The sequence below is a fragment of the Haplochromis burtoni genome, unplaced genomic scaffold (assembly GCF_018398535.1).
Source record: "Haplochromis burtoni strain Fernald_Lab_line unplaced genomic scaffold, NCSU_Asbu1 Contig_47, whole genome shotgun sequence".
NCBI classification, from domain to species: domain Eukaryota; kingdom Metazoa; phylum Chordata; class Actinopteri; order Cichliformes; family Cichlidae; genus Haplochromis; species Haplochromis burtoni.
This window is the reverse complement of record NW_024582408.1, coordinates 1,897,709-1,924,591: the sequence shown is the minus strand read 5'-3', so window position 1 is coordinate 1,924,591 and position 26,883 is coordinate 1,897,709. Positions and strand designations below refer to the sequence as shown.

Sequence of the window (26,883 nt, the reverse complement as noted above, 5' to 3'; positions counted from 1 at the left end):
ATTTTCTGCACATTCCAGCACATAAAATAAAATATATATTTTTTGTTTACACTCACTCTTTCAGTAAAACACAGCAGAAAATAAATAAAATCAAAGACTAGCGGTCCTGTTGCTCTATTTTCACCTGTAAAGCAGGAGTGGAGTAGGCAGAGGTTTACCCTGGTGCAGGTGTGCCGCGGGGGTCAGTGGAAGAATCCACGAGTTTCTCTGTGAGTTTCCCATTACATCGTAGCGCACTCAGTGCTTGCTTGGAAGTTTAGGGTTTTTTTCGCTGTAAAAATAAGTTTTCTTCCCACGCACAACAGACACTAATGTTTTTGTCACTTTTTATGGAATCAAACTCAAAATAAGGTCAGTACTTCCACGCTTAGGCGTCAAACTCTGGCCCGTGGGCCAAATTTGGCCCGCAGCCTAATTACATTTGGCCCACGAAGCCACACCAAATTACTATTAGAGCTGGCCTACTGGTATAATACAGCTAATATATATATTGTTTATTCAGTTTTTCAGCAAAACGTGTTTGAGTCCATAAGAAAAGATTCATTCTTATATCTGGAGGAATAAATATATTTCAATAAATATTAATGTTAGCCCGCGACTTTGTTCCAGTTTTGAATTTTGGCCCACTGTGTATTTGAGTTTGACACCCCTGAACGCTGCACGCTCATCGCTCATACTCTCTCCGCACTCCATATATTATCCATTGTTGATCTGCACACAGCTGTTGTCAAAAACGTCGCACTCGCTTACGTCACTGTCATGAGACCTCGCGAAAAAAAATCACGGTTTTAGTAATGCAGCGTTCCTACGGGAAAGTAACGGTAATCTACTTACCGTTTTTGCGATAGTAATCCCTTACTTTACTCGTTACTTGAAAAAAGTAATCGGATTACAAGTAACGCGTTACTGCCCATCTCTGCTCATTAGTGTATGGTCTATTTTTCCAGAGTAAGAAGATCCCACATAGAGAAAAGATCAAGAACACATGGACTATTTTTATTTAACCTGTGGATAAAATATTAATGAAACTGTCTTTTCAATCACAGATATATCAGATTAGGTGTAATAACTCTAATCATGGTGGGGTGGGGCAGTAGTTAGCACTGTTGCCTCACAGCAAGAGGGTCCTGAGTTTGAATCCAACAACTGACCAGGGGCTTTTTGTGTGGAGGTTGTTGTTCTTCCCATGTTTGTGTGGATTCTTGTTATCTACTCCGGCTTCTGCCCACAGTCCAAAGACATGCACGTAGTGGGTAAGGTTAAATAGTGATTCTAAATTGCCCATAGGTGTGAATATGAGTGCAAATGTTTGTCTGTCTCTCTCTGTGTTAGCCCTGCGTTAGCTTGGTGACCTCTCCACAGTATACCCTGCCTCTCGCCCTATGGCTCCAGCCCCCCGTGCGACGCTGAAATGGATAACAGAAAGATTATCCAATGTTAAATCAACCAGTTGAAGGATTATTTAAGAACAGGTTCATGTTTTCATGTACTGTAACTCTTGCTTCCTTCTTCCACAAGACTTGAAAGTAATTTGTCAATCTGACTGAAATGTCTCAACAACTACAGGATGACAGGCTTTCATAAGACCAACGCTACTAACTGATTCAGATTTTTTCAGATTTTTCCCAAAACAAGTCCAAAAGCCTGCAAAAACTAAAAACACTCCCATGAGCCTCTGCTGTATTCATGTTAAGTGCTGACTAGAAACGCTGCTTGCAACACTGTAAACTGTGGCGATTGCGTGCTGATGTTAGCATTTACCTCAAAGCGGTGCAGCCTCGCGTGCTATATTTTCTGACCTTTTAAAGACAAAAAAAAAAAAAAACAAGTGACCAACTGCTGAACAAATGTATCCAGAACGCCGTGCTAGTGACTGTCAGCTTCCTCCACAGTAGAGTTTAAAAACGAACTTTTAAAATGAAGACAACATATTTCTTTCATTGAAACTCAAAAGATTTCTATTGCATAATTGTTTGTTATCAAACCTTTTGATGTTACTAGCAGCATCTTAGTTTGGGGGTTTGGAAATAACCTGAAACAGAGCCACCGTGTTCTTATGTGGAGATCCTTCGACAGATACCCCAATAAAGAAAAAACGAAAGCTATAAACTGAGGTCTACATTTTGGAAGAATTTTGAATCGTGCAAAGAATGTGCAGAGTTGGACTGTCAGAGAGGTACTAATAGAGCCCTGGTTGTTTTTGAGGCTTGTGGCTTGTTGTATTACACAAGTTCTTCCTGTTTTTGTTCCCCATTTGCTAAAAGATTATAGATTAAACAATTGTCTCTTACATATGACACAGGAGTCAATGTGAATGCCTACAGCATAAGATTGCTGTTGATTTTTGTTTTTCTGTGCTTTCCTATGGAAATGGGTAATAAAAGTACTTGCAGGACACTAATGTCACGGTCCTCCTTTGTTTTGAACTGCCTTCTCCCTTTCTCTCTGTCTTTGCTTTGCTACTTATCTTACCTTTCTTTCTCTATCACTGATTTTGTCCTGGACAAAGAACCCCGCCTGGCCCGCTCTCGCCCCCACAAACCTGCAGATATCAGAGAGCACTTACCTGAGCTCAAACCTATGGAGAATCTGAGAATCCTCACCTGAGTCTGTGCCAGTTAAAGTCACAAAGAGTTACCTGTATTAACATCGGCCTGAACTTTGTGGTACCTGGAATACCTGTGAAGAAAACAAGAGACTCGCATCCTTTGCATGAATAATAATCTCCTGAACTGCGGCACATGCTTAGCTTTTGTTAACCTGAAAGCATTCATTACAATTATTAAACTTTTTTCCAGTGCAGTTTAGTCTCCAAACACTTTGACACCTAATGTTGGTGGGGAACTGTTCAAGCTGAACCCTCCAAAGTGAACATGCACTTCTTGAGTTCTTCCCCTGTGGAAGGAGGCTTCTGTCCATCAGCTTCCTCCTATATCTGTGTTTTATTTTCTGGGTTATTTTCTTCATGCATGCTTACTTTTCATGCACAGTTTACATTTTGCACATCCTCACATTTTTACTGAATAGTTCTGTTGTCACATATATATTTCTAACTTTTTTATTTGCACAAGTTGCCTTTATCTGATTTCTATAGTTTGTATATTTGACATTGAATGTCAAAATACTGACACCACTTCTGTGCATGCATGCACTTGCTTGTCAGTATAGCAGATTATGATGATTTTTTTGTGTGTTTTTGTGTGTCTGTCTTGGTGTTCAGTATTCAGCTGGATAAATCAGGCTCACTTTCAATCAGTTTAAATTTGGAAAATTTGACAAGAAAATCAGCTCGTCAAGGAAGGAAAGAGTGTTAACACCGCGTAGAAAGGAGGAAGGAGAGGTGGCATCAGCTCATCTGCAGTCACAGACAAGAGGAACAGCAATTCGCAGAAAAACCAAATCCGCCCATGTGACAGAATCTGGTTTCCTTCAGCTTTAGCATGTGTGCCAGAACACGCTGTTCTCTCAATGAAGCTTGTTAGCGCGTTATGCAACATGTCTAGAAAAGAGAACTCTGGCCAAAGTAGTCACTCTCCTCCTTTCTGTCATTAATTTAGACACTAATGATTGCACTGCAGGGTGATTTAGCAGCAAACAAATGTACAGGCATTTGTGAAGGTCACAGATACACAGACAGGAACTTGTTTAGTTTGTAATTGTTTTTATTGCATTCTTATATTCTTTTTACTTTGTTACTTAAAACTGTTCAACCAGACGTTTTATGGCACCAAAACACTCATTGATAAAGATTACATACATTGCTAGCTTACTTTATGTACAATTCAGCATACAAATACAAAAAAAGATTATCAGAAAAGTGCTTTAATGTAGTGGAAGAAAAAGAAATATGCAAAGTGAATTAGATTCACAAAAAAGCAAACAAACAAACACACAAAAACCATAGTGAACATATATTATACTATACGGTAAATATCACCATAACAAACAACACTTGAGACGAAACACAGAAATTCGTAGCATATTTTCTCCACAGCAAACTGTGTTCATAGCTTCATTGTGATAGACTAAATATCTATCATCGTAACTACACCGAAGTTAATACTTGTACTCTTAACAGTACTACTGAGAATGTGCAGCCATAAAGGCGTCACATAGCTGACATTTATCCAAAGTGAAAAAGTGAACGATAAAAACACTGGACTTTGTGCACCAAGCTTGGGTTGCTGCTGGCTTTCAGCTTTGCTCCCAGTAACTCATGCCTGTGAATTATTTCTGTCTACAATATTTGCAGATTGTGACAAAATCCAATCTGCAGAGCAGATATTAAGTCAATCAAACGTAAGACTCCTTTGCATAGGAAAGTTCCTCAAACACAGGCTGGCTGCATCTCCGTGACACGACATCGTGTTGACGCGTCGACACGGACTCCGACATGGCTCTCTGGCGGAAAGGCTGCCGTAGATTGACAATGTCTGATTCCTGGGGAATGCATTCCTGAATTTGGATGCACTGAGGATTAGAGTCATAATTTACAGAGGATGGACGAGACCTGCTCCTCATCTCCTTTACAGTCAATGAGCGATACTGTGGGGGGGGACCCACATTCTGCACCGCCTGTTCGTATGATGGAGGGCTGCAGGGCTGCCTGCTGTCAACATGCTTGAAAACTTCAATCGCAGACAGAGGGCGTGGTCTATCCACAGGCTCGGCCGGTGGATCAGCTTCGCTCTGTAAGTCCTCCTGGAGGGTTTCGCAGGGGAATGCGTTTTCCTTCTGTGAGTCTCTTTTCTGGCTGTTTCTGCTAAAGGCTCCTAAGCTCCTGGTCCTCATTAAGACTTTAGTGGCAACTCTCATGGACTGAGAGCGCTTCCTTTCTTGTGGTTTGGAAATCTCCTGCTGTCCCTTAACAGCCACTGAAGGCTGGCTGCTGGCGTTTGCCTTCCTCGAGCATCCTGGTGACACCATTGGGGAACTGGTGAAAACAGAGCTCTCTGAATGGTTAGAGGTAGTGCTTTCGAGGGAAGAGCAAGAACAGTCTTTGCCCATGAAGGGCTGCAGATCTCCATTGGAGTTGTTCAATTTTAAGAAAGGCATAGTTGGCCTGGCTACGCTACGGCCTCTGAGCAAGAAGGAGTCATCGGAGATCTGCTTTTTCAGAGGCTGCTCGGCAAAATCTGCCTTTTCTGTGGAGCAGTCCTCGTGGCTCCTGGCGTGGCTGCACAGGCCCTTGAGATCGTCTGAGAGGAGGATGATGGGCTCAGAGCACCGGCGGTTGAATTCTGGCTTTGTGTTGAAGACAGCATCGGACCAAGTTGTCGTGCTGGGGCTGGGCGATGAGGATGAAGAAGTAGAGCCATATTCTGTAGACGTGGACATGATATTCTCTCCCACCTCTGCATCGCCATCTGGGTCGGTGCTATCATATGCAGAGTCCTGATGCTGGGAGGAGACAGAGTCTGTCGAGCAAGGAAAGGAAGACATGATTAGAATCCATTTAATCTCATTTACCTCTGTAAAAAAGGCCCATAAAGGTCTCTCAGCATTATTGGGGGCTTTATTTGCTAATTAATTTACCTTCATCTGTGTCCAGTAAGACTCTGGTATTTTCTCCAAGAATGTCACAGTTCTCAATCAGGAACTGAGTAAGATCTGTCACCTGCAGAGAATCACACAAAGACAAGCAAGCATTAGTAAAATGAATAACAACAACAAAGTCAAGGGATTCTGTAGACAAATTCAGTGCTTCACTTGGTCCAAATACTCGGCTTGTTATTAGCACCTAAGTATGTGCTAGTGCACTCCCACTTATGAAACCGCTTGAGGTTTCTTGCACTGTGAGCCGCAAGGCTTCAAAGCGCTCAAAGTGAGAAAGTAAATTCATATCACATCTTTTTACCTTCTGCATCTTCTCCTTCTGCTCCTCCAGCGAGGTGTCATCCAGCTGCAGCAGCGTGGGGCCGATGCACACCGCCAGATTGTAGGCATCCATCTTGTTGATGTCTGCGCTCTCCAGGATGTGATGGAAGACGCAGATCAGATGCTGCAGGAGGAGTCTGTTCAGCCCGGGGAGATCATCTACCACCCTAGTTCGCGGGTAGCAAAAAAAAAGGAGAAGCAGGAAGGAAAAAAAAAAAAACGGTTAGCTTGCCGCTCTTTTTTTAGAGTCTCTTCCTTTTTTAAAACAGTAGACAGACTTAAAAAAGAGAAGTGGGCTATGTTCCGGTCAGATTGTATAGCGAACATATGGAATGATTAAAAACTTCCCTCAAAACCACAAAACCAGTCATGAAAAAAAGAACATAACTATTTTTTTTAAAGATATAAATTCTTTTTTTGTGTTTTTTGTTTTTTAGACAGGCAGTGCCGAGGCTCATTAGCAGACATCGACTGCTTACTTTGTGATTTCCAGAGTTCTCTGCTGGGTGTCTTCAATGTCCAGAGCTGCCATCCACTTGTCATAATAGTCAGATCTTAGCAGGCTGCCAGGAAGCTCCTTCAGAAAACTCTATAAATAGGAGAAAGGCATTGATTAGGCACATGTATATTAGAGGCTGTGCACTAGCATATTAAATATAATCAAGACCACCTATTTGACAGCTTCCTTGTCAAGCGGTCTAACATATTTAAGGAAGTACTGCTGCTTTCTTAGAAACTATAGCAGAGGGTAAAGCAGTAGTAGTGTGGCCGTTGTGGTAGCAGTGGTTAAAATAACCTACAGCCGTAATGCTTCTTTATCAGTGATGTAGAAAGTACTTTAGCGCTAATATTAATCGTGGATTTGCACATACGTGGTAACGATAATAGTATGCGCAGAACATGTGAAGTGCGAACGCCTCTCAGTATGCAAACGTACTTTGAGTAGTCCGACGAGCAGAACGACGGGCAGCTCGCCCATGTCCACACTGCCGCCGCTGTTCAGCTGCTCTCTGATGTCTTTCATGCTCTTGATGTTGCACAGCTTTCGAAACACTCCCTCTGTGGAGGGGCCTTTCTTCCTCAGCAGCACCAGCAGCTCCTGATGAAGCAGGACGGGAGAGAAGGAAGATGAGATTATCATATATGAATAAAAAAAAAACAAAAAAAACACACCCACAAACACAGCAGCTCTGCATGTGTGTGTGTGTGTGTGTGTTTTTGTCTTGGCTTATTAATGTGCACCGTTTGTGCATGCACGCATGCTATCATATTGTATTCAATCTTCAAAGCATTAAGAAATCATTTGAAAACACAGGCTGCTAACATCTTGAAACCAATGCACAGAAAGTTCTCAAAGTGAGCTAAGCTACTGATATGACATCAACTCTGACATTTATCAAAGGGCAACTTACTGTGACTGGTTTGGGAAGTGAGCAATCGTCTGGGCATATCTTGTGGAGGGGCTCTCCAAACAGCTGAATCTTGTTTTCTATTTCTGGTCGCTTTTTGCGGCCCTTTGACAGCCTCCTCCTCACCACGTTCCACTTGGTGTCTGTTAGGAGCAGAAATGTTTTATCCATTTAACATTTTATACTCATAAGACACGGCAACAAAGGCAGACGTGCAAAGAGTCAAAGCCCCGAGTGCCAAAAACAAGCTTTCTGTACTCGTTCTCTCTTATCAGCGGCTAGATTTCCTCTCGTCTGTGGTTGTTCTCTTTGGTCTCTTCTCTGCACATGGCACATTTAGCGAGGCACTCCCTCCCACCAGAAAAAAAAAAAAAAAAAAAAACACCGTAAAGAGATTTTCAAACTCACCAGTGGGCTGTCTCTGCCTCTCCTCTTGATTATTCAACTGCTTAGACACAGCGCAGATCTTTGCGTTGCCCTGGTGACAAAATAAAGAAAAAGTGGCATGGTGAGCAACGTGGAAGAGGAACACGAGCATGCAACAGTAGCCAAGGGAGGGGTTGTGGCTTTTTTTGTGTCAAATTGCACGCCTTCTAACACGTGAATGAACAAATGTTAAATTAGTCTTTTAGATGTTCAAAAGACAGATTTCTAATTATTTTCAGAATTCTAATATAATTATTGCATTAATTGTGCAACTTATCAGTATGTTTGCACTTTCTGCATTTAACATACTATGTTTATTATGTAACAACTGTCCACTGAGCGTTAGCGCAGAGGCACAGCTGTTTTTTACCAGCAGGTGTCTATTTTGAACATTTTCTACCATAAGAAGCCAGAAAAACTGGGATTACTTACATCGAGTGGAAACTCAATCAATTCTTCCATGCCACCTCCTGTTAGAGTTTTGGTCTGTGGGAGAAAGAAATGAGTAGTTTTTCTTTAATAACGGCTCTTAGAAATGTTTATGTTTTCTAAAAAGAAATGTGGCGGAGCAGATAGCGAGACTTACTGTGATGTTGCCACTCAACACCTTCATCAGGACGTCTGGAGGAAAAGAAGAAGAACCGGTCCTCGTTTTTGCTTCTTTAATTTTTCTGCAATGACGATGAAACACTTAGAGGAGTGGCACTCACTGACTGTTTATCAAGTCTGGATTTTGAGTTTATAAAGCAGTAAAACAAAAAATAAAATGATGAAGTTATTGTGGTTCAATGGAGCCTCAAGAGATCATTAAAGAAATACAGTTTTACATTGTTACAAATGCTGCCTCGATGTTTGCATAACTTAAGAAGCCGATATGAATATGTGCAGAACAATTACAATAAGTGGCAGAAGTGATCGAAAAATTTCACAATGCTTTTTATGAATGACGATAAATGGGAGAGCGCCTGCGAGAGTTTGCTGATATAAACAATGATCTTGTTCTTACCTGTGAAGAGTATCTAACCAGCGTTCTTTCACCTCAGGCGAGCTGTGGGCAAAATAACGGCATGGTATGAGTTACTAATCCACACAGAGCGACTGAAACAAGCCGGCAGATTACAGTGGGAGGAATGACACGAAGTGCGGCCGTCGCTGTCTTTTAACAGCTCTGTCGGAAAGTGTAACTCAGTCATGGGAACAGGAAGCAACGTCACGGCGGGCCCCGACCAGAGACATCTTCCACTTCCTCATATGCTTGCTGTGGCTTCGTGTCCATCAGTGGAAACACGCCGACGAAACAGACGAGCCTACGTATATACACCTGTGCGCTTTCACCTTTCATGACCTGATTTAATGCCAGGCGCTTTAATTATAAACTGTCTGCGCACAGGCGATGGGAAAGTGTCAACAAACGAGGCCGCGGCCTCTCACGGGATCCACGGTCGACTCGGTGTGAGTGAGCAGGAGTGAAAGTTTCACACACTGAATCATCACTAGAGTCCGAGCATCCAATCAGAGAAACAAATCGTCTCATTTTCAAACAAAACAACTCAAAACCTACTAGTGCATTCATCACTTTCTTGGAATACAGCACCAGCTGTGAAAGGGCTCTTGGTTTGATTCTAATAAGTTTGCGAGAAACGTGGGAGTGACTGCCCCAAATGAAGCATTTCTAGACTTTAGTGCCGTTTGGTGCTCTTCATCATAAATTCACTGAAGAGAGAAAAATCTCCTTTGACTCCTTTAACAAAGAAAATGTCTAGACATAAAGCATCTGATGTGTTTTATCTTTATTGTAAAGGCCAGCATTTCCAGATAAAGATCATCTGATGTTAATTCCCTCCCAGCTCCACACTTCCTATTTTACAACCTTTTTGTCTTGTGATGCTACTCTGCGGACTTTCTACTTGCCACTTCCCTATTTCATGAAGGCCACAGATCATCTGACCTTTTACTACATATGCACGAGTGTGCATTTCATAAACTGAATGACCGGCAAAAAAAAGCAGTCTGCCGAATAAGAAACAGAAAGCTTATAGTTGCAACAGTGTTTTTATATTGCAATACACTCGTATTTTCTCCTCCGTCAGTGCTTTAACAGATTGTTTGCCTTGATGTCTCTCTGTAATCTTTTCTTGAAGAGCTCATGTGGCCTTTTGGAAATTTTATTCTGGCCCATTTATTACTTTTGGTTTTCATCAAATTTCACTCCATCTACTCACAGCTGTGGTTTACGACATATGCAAATACTGAATTAAGCAAAAAACAGGATAAGCTCCACTGCGCCTGAAAGCTTGCACAGCATGGCAGCACAAAGGTTAAGCTCTGAGAGGTGTGTGTATCTGTTTGCCAAGAAGCAATTTATTTTCAAATAAACTTGCCACACTACCACTGAGCCCTGACTTTAGACCGTAAATATATTTTGTTTTATTAAATTCTCCATATTGCCAACAGCTGTCCTCTTTAAGCTTGTGAAATAGGTTGTTGTGCTGACTAATAGTAACCAGAAGCCTATACAGTCAATTAAATTAAGTCTGGTCTCTAATCTGATTCTCAGTTCCCACTGTAGCCTTTCGTCAACTCAACTTTGACGCCTCTTTATTGAGATTATCCATCTATTTACTTCTGCTTATCCAATTCAGGATCACGGGGCTCTGTAGCCTTCCCCTGCTGCCACATGGCGAGAGCCAGGTACAGCCTGCAGGGCTAACACAGAAACACAGACAACAATACTCATTCACACCTCCAACTCATTAATCTAACCCCACTAACTGCATGTCTTTGGGCTGTAGGAAGATGTCAGAGTACCCAGAGACAGACATGGTGAAAACATGCAAAGCCCACACAAACAGACCAGATGGAGGATTTGAACCCAGGACCTCCTCGTGGTGTGTCATTGTGCTGCCTTATTTAGATTACATATTTCAATATTAAAGGTTTACCATAAAGAAGGAAGAGCAACAATCAAATGAAGATCCACATGTGAGCTGTGATGTTTAGACACGTGTACCCAGGTATTTGAGTGTACAGTGAATCAGTGACTCAACACTAAATATGCTTGGCCATTTCCATGTGAGTCACTCACTGTGTGTATGAGTTTGTGTGTGCGGGGAGAGGTAGGGGAGCTTCTCACCGGAAACACACCAGACAAAACGTGAGATCCCAGGCCAGGATGAGGGTCAGCCTGAGGTCAATGTCACCAATCAGTCCATCCTCTTCCTCCGGTTCATCCTCGAAACTGTAATGCCAGACGTCCTCAAGACTGACTCTGTGCTTCAGTCGGTAGCTGGCAGGCGACCTGTCGAAACGGGAATAAAAATAAAACCAACACTCCTCTAAATAATTTTCATTAATTTGTTTCTAAACGTGTTGTTTTCTCAAGATTACAAAGCAGGTTTCAGTTCCATAATTTTTGGATGAGTGATTGATTTTCTTCCCTCCTGTGAAACCATTGAAAAAATATCTTTTATATGAAATAGCGCATTTCCTCTCTGTGAAAACATTGGCACTGAACACAGAAATAAAAACACGGAGAGAAAGAAAAAAAGCCGTAATTTCTCCCGTGACAGCTTGTTTTGAAAGTTGGTCCTTCATGCGAATAATCATTGGTTATTTCTGTGATGATCAATGATCTACTCTTGCACCTGAATTGCTGACTGATTGCTGCACTTGGTCAAGCAACAATGGTCACATGCTAAGTGTCAAAAAAAGGGTCAAGATTTCGATTATCCCCCAGTTTATTAAAATAGATCCAAGTTTATGACAAATAAGAATCTAAAAAAGAAAAGGTAACTCATAAAAGATTAGAGAGGAATTATTATTTGAAAAAAATAAAAAAAGAAGGAGCTGGGAGGTGTTTCGGTACTAAAACAGAAGGAGAGAAGCGATGCACTGATAGAAGTAAACATGGGTGCTGTTTATGTGCACAGCTGTTGTTGTTTTGATTTGGCAGAATTTGGCAGATTTCAGCCAGTACTGTTTGCCCAAAGTCAGTTTCTGTCAACAGTATCTTACTATAAATACACAAAGTGTGTCGTCATAATTTCATCACAATAACACATATTGAAAATTGCCAGCATTTATAGGCAAACTATAGGCATGTAAAGTTATGAAATCCTCTAGAGTACAGACACCTACTTAAATGAGAGATCCATGATGTTAATAAGTTTTCTATGTGGGACTGTGACGTGTTCTTAATTTGGAGTCTGGCGCTTGAGTTTACATTTCTGTTTAAACACAGCCCATCTGTGCACACTCTGCATTAGATTGGTATAGATCTAACAAACAAAAACAACTTAGAGATTGTTTAAAGGTGTTGTTACATAAGTTGTTGTTCTGAGACTGTCCTCCCCATGAAAAGGTTGTTTTTGTGTAAGCTGTTACGATGACCTGATAGCAATGAACATTTGGCCCAAATGTGGTATGCAGTTCTCTTGCGACCCATATGTGGCCTCCACTGATTCTGAGTGAATCTGGATGCACTCTCTCAGCCGCAGGCGCACCTTATACAGGTCAGTTATCGGGCGGTTTTTCACATTAGGGCAACATCTGGGCCTCTCAAGTCTTGCTCATGCTACAGCTGAATCAGAAGTTCCCCAAACGTGCCTGGTATCTGGGTTCACATCTTAAAAGATAAACAAAAGCTGTGTGAACTGGGTAGAGTTACCACCACTGGAATCTAACACAACATATCTGTGTAACGTGTTTTTAACTGTTTGAAAGGTTGCATTTGACATCAAAATACGATCTCCTCCTGACTATTAAGTGACCAGGTTTTGTGCTGCACCTTAGCCATAGTGGTTCTGAATATGAACCTAACAAGACCACGAGTGAGAAAGTGAAAGTAAACAGCAAAGCGGAGCTAAACTTTGGCCCAAACTCGAAGCGCGGATCAAAAATCAGGTGTGCTCGTGACACCTCCACCTCACCATCCACCTACACGCTGCTGAAACGCTGAGATGGGCTGTTTCACATTGTAGGAGAAATGAGAAAAAGTGGCCTCCGACACCTGCTGTGTGCCTGTTTCTTCACAGCAAACTAAAAAACACACACGCAAACACATAATGAATAATAGTAGCACACAATCATCTCTAGATGTAATGATCTCATAGATTTATAGGCTCAAAAAAGGCTGTTATGCTGTATGACAGTGGTGTGCCAGCTGTGTGTCTACAGGAACAGTAGGCAGGTTGTGGTACAGAGATGAGTGTGATGTCCTCCCACTCATTAGGTATAAAACTTCCACCGTGTTTGACAAACAGATCTGATCTGACTAAGCCATGTAAACAGTGATTGCCTGAAGGTGTATTTAAATGCTGTTTACATTTAAAAAAGAAAGGAAACAGAGGTTTACTTATACGGAAAAACAATAACTAGGATGTTTAATGGTGAAGAAAAGGCGTGAGTAAATGTTCAGAACATCTCAGGGTTTTCAAATTTGAAGAATTTTAAGAGTGATTTGAGCCACACAAGCACTTGTGAGAGTATTGAACCAGCAGCTCTGTTGTTCGCTTCAAAGCTGAAGCGAAGGTTAAAATAACTGTTGAGTTTCCCCTAATGTGACTCCACTCTTAAGGGAACCACCCAACTCTCTTCTTCTACTAATTTAAAATAAGAGAAACGACTCATAAACAATGTCTGTTGCTGGGAGATTCCCCATCTCTCCGAGTAGAGTCCAAAAATACACATTTTGTTTTCACTTCCTCTTTCGCTCTCCCATTCCTACTGTACAAACACATGATGATTTTCAACAGAAAGTTGCTAAAACAACACAGTGGCAGTTTCCTTAGTTGTGATTTATTTTAAAATCTCCAGTTTTACAAGCAGAAACTATCTGGGTTTCATACACACACTCCTGAAAATATCTGATCATCACAAGCTAAAATGCTGGGGTTTTAGATTAATAATATCTTACTTGAGTTTGGCGAAGACAATCACGTCGCTGAAGAGGAACAGGTGTCTCTCCCTGGTTTTTGAGCCCTCGGTGACCTGAACGCACTCGTCCAGCAGCAGCTCTCCGTTCTCGCTGGCGAGGCCGAGGACAAATGGACTCTGCTCCACAGACACCCAGCAGGGAGCCTCCTCCCTGAGCCAGAGGATACACACCAAAAAAAAAAAGGAGTGGGTGACGGGGAGAACCCACAGCCGAACGAGTCTAAATATGGTGATTTCCACATGGAAATGAGACTGATTTTGCATCTGAGAAAGATCAGGTTCATTTAACAGCTGGAGCCTGATGTATGAACAATAATATGACTTTTTCATAGAAGAATAGGCGTATACATGTAAGTCAATCCTGATAAGGTGAAGCACAGGTGAAAAATAAAGTTAGATGTAGTTCAGGATAAATATCAAAAACTCATATATACACTCACCGGCCACTTCATTAGGTACACCATTCAACTTTCTAATCAGCCAATCCCAGCACCTGACATGGTCAAGATGACCCTGCTGAAGTTGAAGCCAAGGACGGGGAAGAAAGATGATTTAAGTGACTTTGAATGTGGCTCTTGTGGTTTTGGTAACTGATGGGCTGGTCTGAGTATTTCAGAAACTGTTAATCTACTGGGATTTCCCCCCCACATAACCATCTCATCAGGGTTTACAGAGAATGGCCCATCAAGTTAAAAGCAGTTTTCTGGAAGAAAAAATCCTTTGTTTCAAATCCTTTTTTTGTTTCAAAAAATCTTTGAATCCTTTGCCAGACAGAGGTCAGAGAAGAATAGCCAGAGTGCTTCGAGCTAATAGGAAGGCAACCATAACCCAAATAAATACTCAGTGCAACCAAGATATGCAGAAGAGCGCCTTGACGCAGAGGGGCTACAGCTGCATAAGACCACACTGGGTGCCACTCCAGTCAACTAAGAACAGGAAACTGAGGCTAAATATAAGAAAACTTTGTTTGATGACTCCTGATCTCTGTTGAGACATTTAAATGGACGGATCAGAATTTGGCATAAACAACATGAAATTATGTATCAACAGTTCAGGTTGCTGGCGGAAGTATAATGGTGCATTTAGCCACCACAGTGACCAGATCTTAGGACAATAGAACATTTTTGGGATGTGGTTGAAAAGGAAATTCACATCTGGATGTGCAGCTGACAACTCTGCAGTAACTATGTGATGCTGTCAAGTCAATATGGACCCAAATCACAAAGGAGTGTTTCCAGCACCTCGCTGAATCTGCACTACGAAGGGTTAAAGCAGTTCTCAAAGCAAAATTAAGCCCAACATGGTACTAGAAAGGTGTACATAATAAAGTGGCCATTGACTGTATAAGTATATGTATATATTCTTTTTAACTTTTCCAGGCTTCTTGATGAATTTATTTTAAAAAAAAAAGGAACCATGCACAAAGGAATATGCACAACATCGTAAATGTGGCTAAAAAAAAAGATGAGTTTCTACTAAAACAGAATCAGACTTAAATTTTATGCATCTGTCTCCAGATGTTTCTGCTAAAAATGAATATTAATCACTTCAGGAGAACAAATTTTCGTAGAAATGTATAATTCATATGTAACACGCTGCATAAGTTTTTCACCAGAAACATATGAAAGCCGATGGTTAAGATGTGAATTGGTATGCATGAAACTGCCTTGTCATAAGAGGACATACCAGAAAATGAAGAATGAGTTAGTGAATCCATAACTACCGCTATGTATGTTTAATTTTACTCTTAGGCTACTTGCGATAATAAGTAATTTGAATTCTAAGGAAATACAGCGTAAGTGCAGAAAAAATGGATGATTAGAGCCTGCTGAGCCACCCACCCCTCGTTTTTGAAACTTTTCTGTAGGCACACTGTCTTGTAAATAACACCACAGGGTCACATTACTAATACTTAGTGGACTACGGCATGTTTTTCAAGTGGCATACTTAGAAGCTGATGCTTTAAGAGAGACCTGGCATCATGGCAACAAAAGTCACATACCACATAGGTATATAACATAATAATATCCTAATAATATCCTAAAAACTTAAATTTGTCACTGCTATTGTGTTTTCTGGTTATTTTCCAATATGGGTAACACAATAAACCACTATTTGTCTGATCAATTTCTTCCAAAGCGCTGTTCCTCCTCCAAATATCACAGAGAGCAGAAATGATGCTCTAATTCAGAGAATAAATGTCAGATGTGTGCATAACGGCATCGCCAACCCTGCTTGATTGATCTTGGATCAATAAGGTCATCTTATTCTTTACAGACAAGTGGTCTGATATCAACTTACTAACTAAAGTTTGGCTATTTGTTCAGAAATGACATTTACCAACACAACTTAAAACCTGACTCACATATTCTTATCTATGCACAGACGCTGGTTTTCTCTTACTCTTCATAAATGCCATCTACCTGGATGGAGGAGTTTGTCACATTTACTTCACTGGACTAACTACTGGTGTTAATTAATGGTAAATGGTAAATGGCCTGTATTTGTATAGCGCTTTACTAGTCCCTAAGGACCTCAAAGTGCTTTACACATCCAGTCATCCACCCATTCACACACACATTCACACACTGGTGATGGTAAGCTACATTGTAGCCACAGCCACCCTGGGGCACACTGAATTAATGTACAAATAACACAAATATTTGCGGTCAGATAACAAAAAATGAATGTAAAAAGCCAGCATGCTCATGTTGTTGCCTCCCTGTTGTGTCTAGAGTGAGCCTGTGAAGATGACAAGAGAGTAAGAGCAAGTAAGAGTTGTTTGTTCTAAATGCATATGAAACCACATTTAGTGGTTGATCGTCCCACTTGGTCCGGGGGAAGAAATTCAAATTGTTATAGTAGAGGTACTTCCCCTGACTGCTGGAGATGACACATTAACTACGGGCATATAAACTGTGGGAGAAGCTTTGTGTTTGTACTTACAACAGGATAAACCATAGAAGTGCAATAGTAAAAGTGTGTTAACACGAGCATGCCACTGCTTTGTTTGTTTTGTTTTTGTTAAATTTCAAAGATAAGTTTTATAGACTGGGACCACTTTTTTTTCTTAGTAAATATTGATGTAAAATCAGAAGATAAATGCACTTTACCTACTCTTGCTTTGCTAATTAGCCAGACTACACAGGCAAAAGATAGCTTTGCTTTGTAGCTAGCTGTGCTTGGTTAAAATGAACCTAAATTTGTGTTTTGTGGACTAAAATTGAAGGCACGAGGCTAGATTAGATATTTGTCTACTTGGCACACAGGTCCATAAATGTATTTTGTTGTTTCTAAACATCAAAACTTTGAACAAAGCTAAGCCAGCTGCTCCGCTAAAGCTAACACAGACCTAGCCTGCTAACCAAGCTAGGCGGGCAACACTGTTTTTTTACTGTTCTACTGCTTTTTTTTTTTTTTAACATATTCTTTATGTACTAATATTTCCATTCATTACAAAGAAGTCCAAATTTAGCAGCACTGAAGTAAACTATTCACAGTGACCCTGTGAGGTAGATGGTCTAAATCAGGTATAAGAGGTGTAATCATGCCTGTTCAACTATGCCTTACTAGAAAAGACCAAAATGTTGTTGTTTTTTTATGTCACAGGTCACAGGGGTCAGACTGCTTCCAGCTGATAAGAATACAACAGAATGCAACGGTAACAACTCATAGGTTCTTGAAGAAGATGGGCTACAGCAGTAGAAGATCACACCCACACCAGGTGTTACTGATATTATCTAAGCTAGAAAACTGAGGCTACAATTCACACAGACTCACGAAAACAGGACAACAGAACAGAAATACTCAGCCTAGTCTGATGAGTCTTGGTCTCTCCTGTAACATTCATATCGTAAAGTGAGAATTTGGCATGAACAACAATAAAACATGGATCCACCTACCTTGGATCAACACCTCAGGCTTCTGCTGCTGGTGTAATGTTGCGGGGGATATTTTCTTGGCACATTTTGGACAACTGAGCAACTGAGTGATGTTTAAACACCACAACCTACCTGATTATTGTTACTGACTGTGTCTGTGCCTTTATGACCACAGTATACCAATATTCTGATAGCTGCTTCACTAGATTACACATTGTGTTACTGAGCATAAGAAGGGTGTCCAACCCACTACGAGCAAAGTGTACCTAATAAAGTGGCCTGTGAGTGTATATAGTGTCAGAAAGACGTGAAAACTGGTCGAAAATGGGAATCTGATACAGTGAATTGAAGGTACTTTTTCTTAGTTAAGCAATAAACTAGAGTATTATTTTGAAATAGTCACGTGGGGGAGGGGTTGGTTTTTTTTGCTTTCATCGCACAGCATTTCTTATTAGCTAACTCAGGAGCCTGGTGTTTAAATATGTTCAGCTTTAAACATCTTTATATTTAATAAGTATAAAACTATTGATTCAGTGTCGTTAGAACTATGATTCACAGCTTTATTTAACACTGTATTTTCACCCCACTACATCATTAACACATATATATGTAGAATCCAATAATAACATAGTGCTTAACTCTGTGAAATAATATAGCTGCATATGTCTGGTTCTGCCTCTTCATGCTGAGGTATACTCTACGTCAGTGGCAGTCCCACCATAGTGAAACTGACACCCACGAAGTCCAGCCCCCTCATGGAAATGCCTGATGTGTGTGTGTGTGTGTGTTTGCGTTTGCGCGCTGATTAGTTGAATGTGTGAGAGTGGGATGTGTCTGACATTTCTCTTTCTGCTTTGAAGGGATCGCCCACTGCGTGCTTTGGTGGTCTTCACATGACAACGTCTGACGAGTGTGATCGTTATAAGGTTAAATTTTATAGCCGAATCAAAGCCCACGTGTCTGAAATGCCCAAAGACAAAAAAAACTGTCAAACTGAGGGTTTGTTGAGAGGAGTAAAAAAAAAAAAAAAAGCTTTGCATTGACAACATATTTTAATTATTCAGTTTTCTATGTTTGAGTCTCATCTAAGGCCACGTTTCCATCTATTTAACAACGTTTTCAGAAAACATTTCAGGTTATTTGTCGGCCTAAGCTTACAATGATAAGATAAGCTACGTTATTATTCCAAAGAAATGTCCGCAGGTTGCTAAAACCCCTCAGGATATGAGCTCAGCGTGTTTAAAATAGCAGCTGTAGCCGTGAATTAATTTCTGTTTTAAAAGATTATTTTAAAACTGAGAGATTATTTGGCTTCTTGTACACTCAGCGAGCAGTTATCGCACAGCTTCTAAAATCAGTCATCCAGTGTTATTACTGAAAGAAACTGCTTTACGGGAAGCATAGAAAGGACCTTTTGTGGTTCATGAAATTAAACTCAGGGACCGGAGTTAAGATGTTGCTGTAGTAATATCTGGAAGCACGCTGTTTAGTTTCATATTGAACTGATTGCTTGTGCTGTCAAAACAAGGAGGTGCTGGTAATGACCTCCTGTTGATTTATTCAAAAAGGTCAACTTGTTATGGGCGAGAATAACCGGTTCATTAGGTTTCCTTGACAGATCGATATCGTCCACGCTGCTCGCCCCTCACAGCCCGGTCATGGCCGAGGTGAGGAGCCACAGCACATGTGCATGTTGTTGTTTCAAAACCCTGCTGTGTAATTCCCCGTGGGGACATCTGTGTTTGTGGCCTGAACAGAGTAGGCAGCGTGGCCTACAGGGTGACAAAGCGTGACACGTGGAGGGATGGAGGGGAAGTTAGTTTTTTGCTTGTCTGTATAATAGTGTGAGGCTATTCTCTAATGAAGAGTGTGCTGCCATCTATAGGGTGGAGGCGACAGTGAGGCTACTACTTCTTCCTGTGATTGCTGTTTTGATTTTTGAATTTTGGACTTGACTAAACATTGGAGCCTGACTCTCTAATTAGATCAAACTGAATCAGACAGCCAAGTGAAAAAGAAAGCTTCACAAGACTCTGTATGTTTCTGTATGACTTTACCAGTTACTTGCTGCTTCAGGTCATTGAGGTTTGCGGGGATTTGTTTTATCTTTTGTTGTAGATTTGCTACTGTGTTTGGGAACATTCTTCTGCTGAATGACCCAATCTCACCCAAGATTTAGCTTTCTGTCACCTAAATCTCACATGTGACTCTAGAATACTTTGGTAGACAGAGGAGTTAATGGCTGACTCAATGATTCATAGCTACTCGGGTCCTGTGGCTGCAAGACAAGCCCAAATCCTCACACTTCCACCACCGTGCTTGATAGCTGGTATGAGGTGTTTGCGTAGACAATACAATACAATTCTCCAAACATGGTGCTCTGCACTCCAGGTTGATTTCTGGGAAGGTTGTAGTGAATGCTCCAGCACACTTGCCATTAATCAGTTAATCAAATGCATTTGATTGCACCTTTACTGGTACTTATCCTCTTAATCGCTATGGAAACAGTACTTTTTTTCAATGTTTTGACATTTTTAAGCTAAGTGTTCCATTTCCATCATAAAAACAAATACATAACTGTGCATCAGATAATTAGCCTTACTTGGCGCACACTTCCTTCCCTTCGAGTTATGCTGAGCTGTGCAGAGACTGTCGCAGCAGAAAACTGTAAGGCACTGTTGTGCGTACAGCACTATGATCAGAGTGTGTTAAAATGACTCCAGGCCGTACAAGAAAATAACGGTTGCACATGTGTAAATGCATCTAATAAGAGAGTCTTTTGCACACCTGATAGGGGACCATGGCATCCCCAAAGCTTTCCCAAAGACCAGGGATGGAGCCGAGCGCCGTCTCTGAGCCAAGTGTCTGAGGTGCTGTAAGAAAGCAGAAGTGATAGTCAACAAACAAAACCTTTTGTGTCTGCCGGGAAAATAAAAATCATTAACTCATATCTGTCAACATTTTGCTGACAAGACACAAGAGACACAGAAGCATTTCAGTCAGGGAAGAAAACCGCAACAGAAGGTTTGGTGATTTGCGAAATTTAATAACGGATACACTTTATATTGGGCCGCAATCAGAGATGGCAGAGATGGCAGAGATGGCGGAGCTGTGACCGCAGTCAAGCGTATATTTAGACTGAGGAAATAACTTATTCCCTGGTGACCTTCCACCTGCAGACAAACGAGTACAGGAACAGCTTCAAGAAAGGCAGCTTAATCGCTTAAAATAGCTGCTCAGTCAGAGGTTCCATTAAAGTAAATACATTTACCAAGAAAAGAAATGAAAGCAAACAACACAAAGTACTTTCATTTACCAATTTCCACCCTTCAGAGGGTGAATTTTACATTTCACTGCTTAAAGTATTGAGTACTGAACTTAATCCTGCATAATGCTCTGGATTCCAATCAGAAGGTCGTCCCTCTCTGCTCTAACAAGTGAATACATGTGGACAAATAAATGTTTGTAGGGGACAGATAAAGGCTTCTTCTGAAGACTGAAGGATTCAAATGCCTTAGCACAGAATATACAATGTTCAAATATAAGGAATTGTACGAGATAGGTTCAGTTGTCATCTATATTGAAGGCCAAACATCTGTGTGCAATAATAAGATTTTTTTTTTTTCTCGTGACAAAGGACAACCGAGAGAGGATTTGAAATTCAAGACTACGCTTCCATGAAATTAATCAGCACCGTGTGCACTGAATATGTCTCACGTGTTTGCATGAAGGAGGGGCCAATGAGAATCTGTGTGGAAAGCGAAGGTAAACTGAAGCCATAACTACACATACGAGCTCTGAAATCTGGGTCAAACACTTCCTCCATCACATATCAGCTTCAGTCTCGGTAGTTTAGGACGCTGATTGCCTGATTGGATTTTCTCACTGCAGTTAGTGTCGAGGTTTTTTGCATCGGGCCGTGTAACGATCTGCAAATAAAAACAAATCTCACGTGAACGCTGAAAACGCTGAAAGAGTTGCTTCAGGTGATAAAATTGTCGACACAAGTCATTGGACACAAATATGAAACACTGATTTGAGAATTGAAAAGGTAAAAAGGGTTGTTTTATTGCTCTCAAGGCATCGGCGTAACTTTGTGCTCAACATTGGGGGGGTCAAGATCTCTGTCTAAATAAATAAATAAATCTGGGTAAATATAACCCCCCTAACCCCCCTGGAAATTACGCCTCTGTCTCAAGGTTTGATTTTATTTTGTAGATTTAAGGCACATTTATTTACAAAGTTCAGATACAAAAAATATTTATTTTCCCGAGTTATCAAAAACACTTTTGATCATTTTAAATCTATTAATATGACTAGAAAAGTTAGACAACATAACAGCGAGACACTCACTTGCCATTTTATTAGGCACATCTTGGTATTACAGGGTTGGACCTCCCTGTTTGCCTTTAATTCTTCGTGGCACAGGTGCAAGGTGCTAGAAGCATTCCTCTGAGATTTTGGTTTTGTGACCTGAGTTTTGTGACATGGTGTGTAATGATGGTGGAAGCAGCCATCAGAAGGTGATTACACTGTAGTCATAAAAGGATGAACATGGTAAGCGGCACGCTCAGACAGGCTGCGGTGGTTAAATAATGCCCAGTTAGCATTAAGGAGTTTAAAGTGTACCAAGAAACTGAAACGTTGACTCAAGCCAGGAGGGATCCGTGCTTTCATGTTGTTCGCAGCAAGTTACATTACAAAATGCAAGAAATCAGGGAAGAAATCAGGGCTCATCATACCAGATGGCATTTTTCTGATCTGCTCTTGTCCAGTTTAGTGAGCTCATGTGAACTTCTGCTGTTGTAGCGCATCTGCCTCACAATTTGATGTGCTGTGTGTTCCGAGATGCTCTTCTGCATACCTTGTGAGTTGGTTTGAGTCACTGTTGCCTTCCTATCAGATCAAAGCACTCTGCCCATTCTCCTCTGACCTCTGACATCAACCAGAGATTTTCACCTAGTGAACTGTCGCTCACCCGAGAGTTTCTCTTTTTCAGATCATTCTCAGTAAACCCTAGAGATGGTTGCGTGGGAAAATCGAAGCTGATCAGCTGTTTCTGAAATATTCAGAGCAGTCCATCTGGATCTGTGTTTGAGGATTTCTCTTTTATTTGCTTGTTTATTCACACATGTATATCTTCCTTAACTTACTTTTCTTTTACTTAGTTGCACTGATGGATGAATAGTCTATTTCTACTATTTCTACCTTTTTCTTGTAAACAGCTTTTCTTTGGGGAGTTTTGAATGCATTTGAAGAGTTTAGAGGAACTTCTGAAGTTGCCTAATAATTGTTGGGTAACACTCCGACGCACTTGGACATTTGTTCATTTGCGTGAAGGAAAACAAACAGTCTCTCTCCATCCTTGTTATGGCTCCTGCTGATGATGATGTTGCGCTCTAATTGCCAGACAAACTGAGAAATTGGATGAAGCAGAGTTGGAGATGAAGGAGAACAACAACACAAAACAAACAAGAGCTGGAACTCTTAACAAAGTGTCTCTCTCTGGCCTCTGTCCCTGCAGCTCGGAGCCAGGCTGGCGCACAAAGTCCGCCGACTGATGACGGACGCGACGGAGGACACAGAGGCTCATTGTTACCTGAATCCTGGAACCACAAATGCACGCCACTAAGGGACCAAAAGTGTCACCATTAACAAGCTGTAGGTCCCATCTAATGGAGATTTGCTTTGTTTTTAGAGTCTCTGCTGTAGTCTAATAAACACTTTTTTTTATTCTTTTTGGAAAAGCTGATAATATTTCTCTCTCACAGTCAACAAATAGACCAACAGCACCCACCCTCTGAAGTATCTCAAGCTCGGCTGTTTTCTTAAACACACTTGTTGGGAAAATCTTCCGTTACCGAACGTTTGATATTTACAGAGGAGGGTCCATGTGGGGCTAATTTCTCTTGATCACAACAATAAGAATAAGAATATCAATGCACTCAATATTCATTCTATTAAGAATTAATAAAGCTTCTTGTTACCAGGGAAACGATAAATTAATGCTTTTTATTACTACGGCTGTAACTTGGCTAGGTTTGGGTATAAAACCAAATAGTTTTGAGTGCCTAAGCCTATCCAGGAGAGATCATAGGTGTCGGTTCCGGAAATATTATTATCACAGTTCAAAGAAACAAGCGTGCATTGCTTAGTAGAGACAGGAAACAAAGCAGTTGCCACAAAAAAATGCGATTTCCTCTGTAAACAGCATTTTGTGTGGTGATGCCTTGTGTATACTCTTGCCACGGCGAGAGTTGAAGTGTAGGTTGGGTTATGGTTAGCCATTTCACAGTAAAGCGGATTCATCTGCTCGGGTTCAGGATAAAGTGAGGGCAAAAATACTCATCAATGGGGGCAACTGCAGTGAGCAGAGAGCCAGCCTGTTGTGATTTGGCGCTGTATAAACAAAACTGAATTCACTTGAATTGTATAAATCAAAACCTCCAAATCCAATGATGTCCTCTATGTTATGGAATTGATTAAAAGGCACTTTTAAAGTGCTTCTGTGTGTTGCCCCGATCTACATAGCACACATGCTGACCTCATATAAGCCAGTTTGCAGGTTTAGACCCTGTGATTGGCCGTTTCAACGTCAAGCCTTAAAAGGGGGTTAACATATTTCTGCTGTGAGGATCTCTCATCTTTGGAAAGACCTGCCTAAATTCACCTTTTGGCCAAATTAGAGACCTCACTGATGCAAATTTGCAGGTTTAGACACTAAGATTGGCCCCTTCTGACTGCTTGTTACCAAACTTTCTTTCATCCATCATCTGTTGACGGACCTGGCTAAGCTGAGCGAGCTGTTAATCGCTTTTTAAACAGAAGAGTTTGAAGTTTAAGGTTTTCATTAGAGATCAAATGTAACTGTTCCCGTATTATAAAGCTATTTGGTTTATCTAATTTTGACTTAGATGAAGATCCGGCCAAATCAGTGAATAATCAGTTAACAAACTGCGGTAAACCTGAAAGGCTCGTAGATGTTTTCTTGCAGCTTTTCGTGCTTCTGTTGCATCTGCACTCCGTGGAAGCTCTGAGAGGCTACATCGCTACACCTCTCACTTGCCACACGCCTTTGAACCTCATCTGGAACGACCAATTTTACCTGAACCCTCCCACTCACCCACTTTCTGTCATGTAATCACATTTCAGCAGTCAGTCAGTGTTGTGATGTTGTATTTCCTCTCTGCGTCTTTGATCATAAACCCCTCACAGACGCATAGGAACTGATCAAAATAACTCTTCTTTTTGATATCACAAAATTGTCACGATTATCACCTTTGCGAGTAAATAATGGGCGCATACTTACGGGATGCAGTGAAGCTGCACCATCATCATAGCTTCCTCTCCTCATTGCTCCAATTCCATAATCTGAACCGTCCATCCTGGTGTCTCAGATCCCAGAGGAAGCCCTCGACCCCTCTGCTGTCCTGTGCTGTAGTCTGTGTTGTCAGTTTACAGTTTCCACTTGGCAAAGCATAGGAGAAGCAGTTTGCGTCCCGGTTTGAGGGCTCTGCTGTGAATGTGGTGGGGGGAGCGCATCCACAACAGCTTCTTCTCTAACTGGTGCTAATGAGGGTTTGAACAATGGAGGCCAGGCTGGCACACAGAAGAAGAGCGAGGGGGGGGGGTGTTGGGGCGGGCCGGCGGCCCGGCAGTGCCACTCTAACCCCCCCTCGCCCCCTTAAAACCTTTTTCCAAGCCACCACTTCCTCCGTCTGAACATCCCAGACTGTCCCGTTACGCTTCAGCGAGGCAGCTTCCTCCCATAATGAGATCGGCCAGCATCCTCTCATGGCCTGCTCGTCCTCATTTCCAGACTAACGAGGGTGAGATACCGTGACAACAGGTTCCTCAGAAAAACGAGGCCTCACAGATCGGTCCCACGTCCCTGTTAAACATATAGAGATGTACTTCTGAATGTTTATAATGAAAATCAAAGCCAATTTTTAGCCAAGTATGTATTTAAGTCTAAAATAATTCCATTCCCAGAGTGAGCGGGCAAACCTAAAGAGTGGTGCAATAAAAAGTAGCCAATCAGAGTCAAGCGGTAGACACACCTCCTGTTCTGCTTCTCACGCAAACCACAAGTTTAAAAAATAGATAAATTATCGTGTGATGATGTCACAGTGCAGGAGTAAAGGTTTGTTTTCTGTTCAAAAACGGATGCTTTATTTGAGTTAAAGAACATTTGCCAGTGTGGTTACAGTATGTGTGTCGCAAAGCTTTGAAACAGGAAACAAACAGCAAGTTCCTGTGGAAAGAGCTATTGTTTTATAGCTTCACATATCCATCCTGACCTCCTCCATTACTCTATATCATAAACTGTATGTGAAAGATGGAAGTAGCCGTATTCCTGACTCTCACTTTTCAGGGAGACTTGTGCTTTATAGTATTGTGGCTGTCCCTATCTTGATCTTTTTGAAACAGAACTGATTTTGGCTCGGTTTTGGAGCCAACCATGGAACCCATGCAGCAGGCAAAGCTTTCTTTCCGGCATGGAGATATAGTTGGACACAGCAGCGGTGAAGAGTATTACTTGGATTAATCTCTGATGCATCCATCGGAGTATGACTGCTAGATAGAAAGCACATCAGCATTTTTTTAAAAAAGTGCTTGGGCGAATAAGGCATGTTGTATGAAGTACTGAAGAGTCCTCCAGAGTAGAAAGGCTCTATACAAGAATAAGTCCATTTAAAATCTTTTATTTACACATGGGATCCTGGTTGCTGTCTGGAGGTGTCCCAGTGAAGCAGTTACCCTTCTCCCACTAAAGACATGAGGGATTAAGCAGTGCTGATTACTTAAGAGGTTATACTATCAAGTCCTATAAGCTCAATGAGTCTGTGTGGATAAGAGGAAATCCAAAATAATTTCAAACTTGTGCATCATATTAAGCCCAACATCGCCATGACATTCATGCCCATGATGAGTGTATGTAAACCTCTGACTACAACTCTTTATTTCAACACAATAAATACTCACAAAGCTAATCACCATTTCTCACTGTGCCACTTTTCAAGGCCATAATCAGACAAAGAAATTAGAACAGTTTTGTTCTACTACAAAACATTAAATAAATAAAGACTATATTCTTGCCTTTAATGGTTTCTATAGACGAACGATGAAAAAACAACAACTTTTCCCAGAAAACTTTTGTTTTGCTAGACAAAGAACATGAAGGTTTTGTGATTCAGAAAAATGTTTTTCTTGCTCTCCTTTCACAGCTGTGGCTGTTAACCTGTGGTTTTTGTGGTTGATTGTCGGGCCAATCCCTTTAACTTGAAATCATGCTTGCCAGTGTACTGTGGAGGAGAAAATGTTTTTTCAGCACATAATAAATGTCATTTCTCTGG

General features: G+C 41.2%; 1 protein-coding gene across 1 annotated transcript; it reads right to left on the bottom strand.

The window, feature by feature from the left end:
* Nucleotides 1–3,644: 3,644 nt before the first annotated feature.
* Nucleotides 3,645–25,054, bottom strand: tagapb (T cell activation RhoGTPase activating protein b). Its single transcript, XM_005921545.3, has 14 exons — nucleotides 24,837–25,054; nucleotides 20,315–20,400; nucleotides 13,627–13,797; nucleotides 10,846–11,010; nucleotides 8,719–8,760; nucleotides 8,299–8,383; nucleotides 8,145–8,198; nucleotides 7,695–7,764; nucleotides 7,290–7,429; nucleotides 6,815–6,976; nucleotides 6,357–6,466; nucleotides 5,858–6,044; nucleotides 5,536–5,617; nucleotides 3,645–5,417 (listed from the first exon to the last, which is right to left on the bottom strand). Exons 1-14 carry the CDS (start codon nucleotides 24,909–24,911, stop codon nucleotides 4,294–4,296), a joined length of 2,553 nt encoding a protein of 850 aa, XP_005921607.1. The 5' UTR covers nucleotides 24,912–25,054; the 3' UTR covers nucleotides 3,645–4,293.
* Between the last annotated feature and the right edge of the window lie 1,829 nt (nucleotides 25,055–26,883).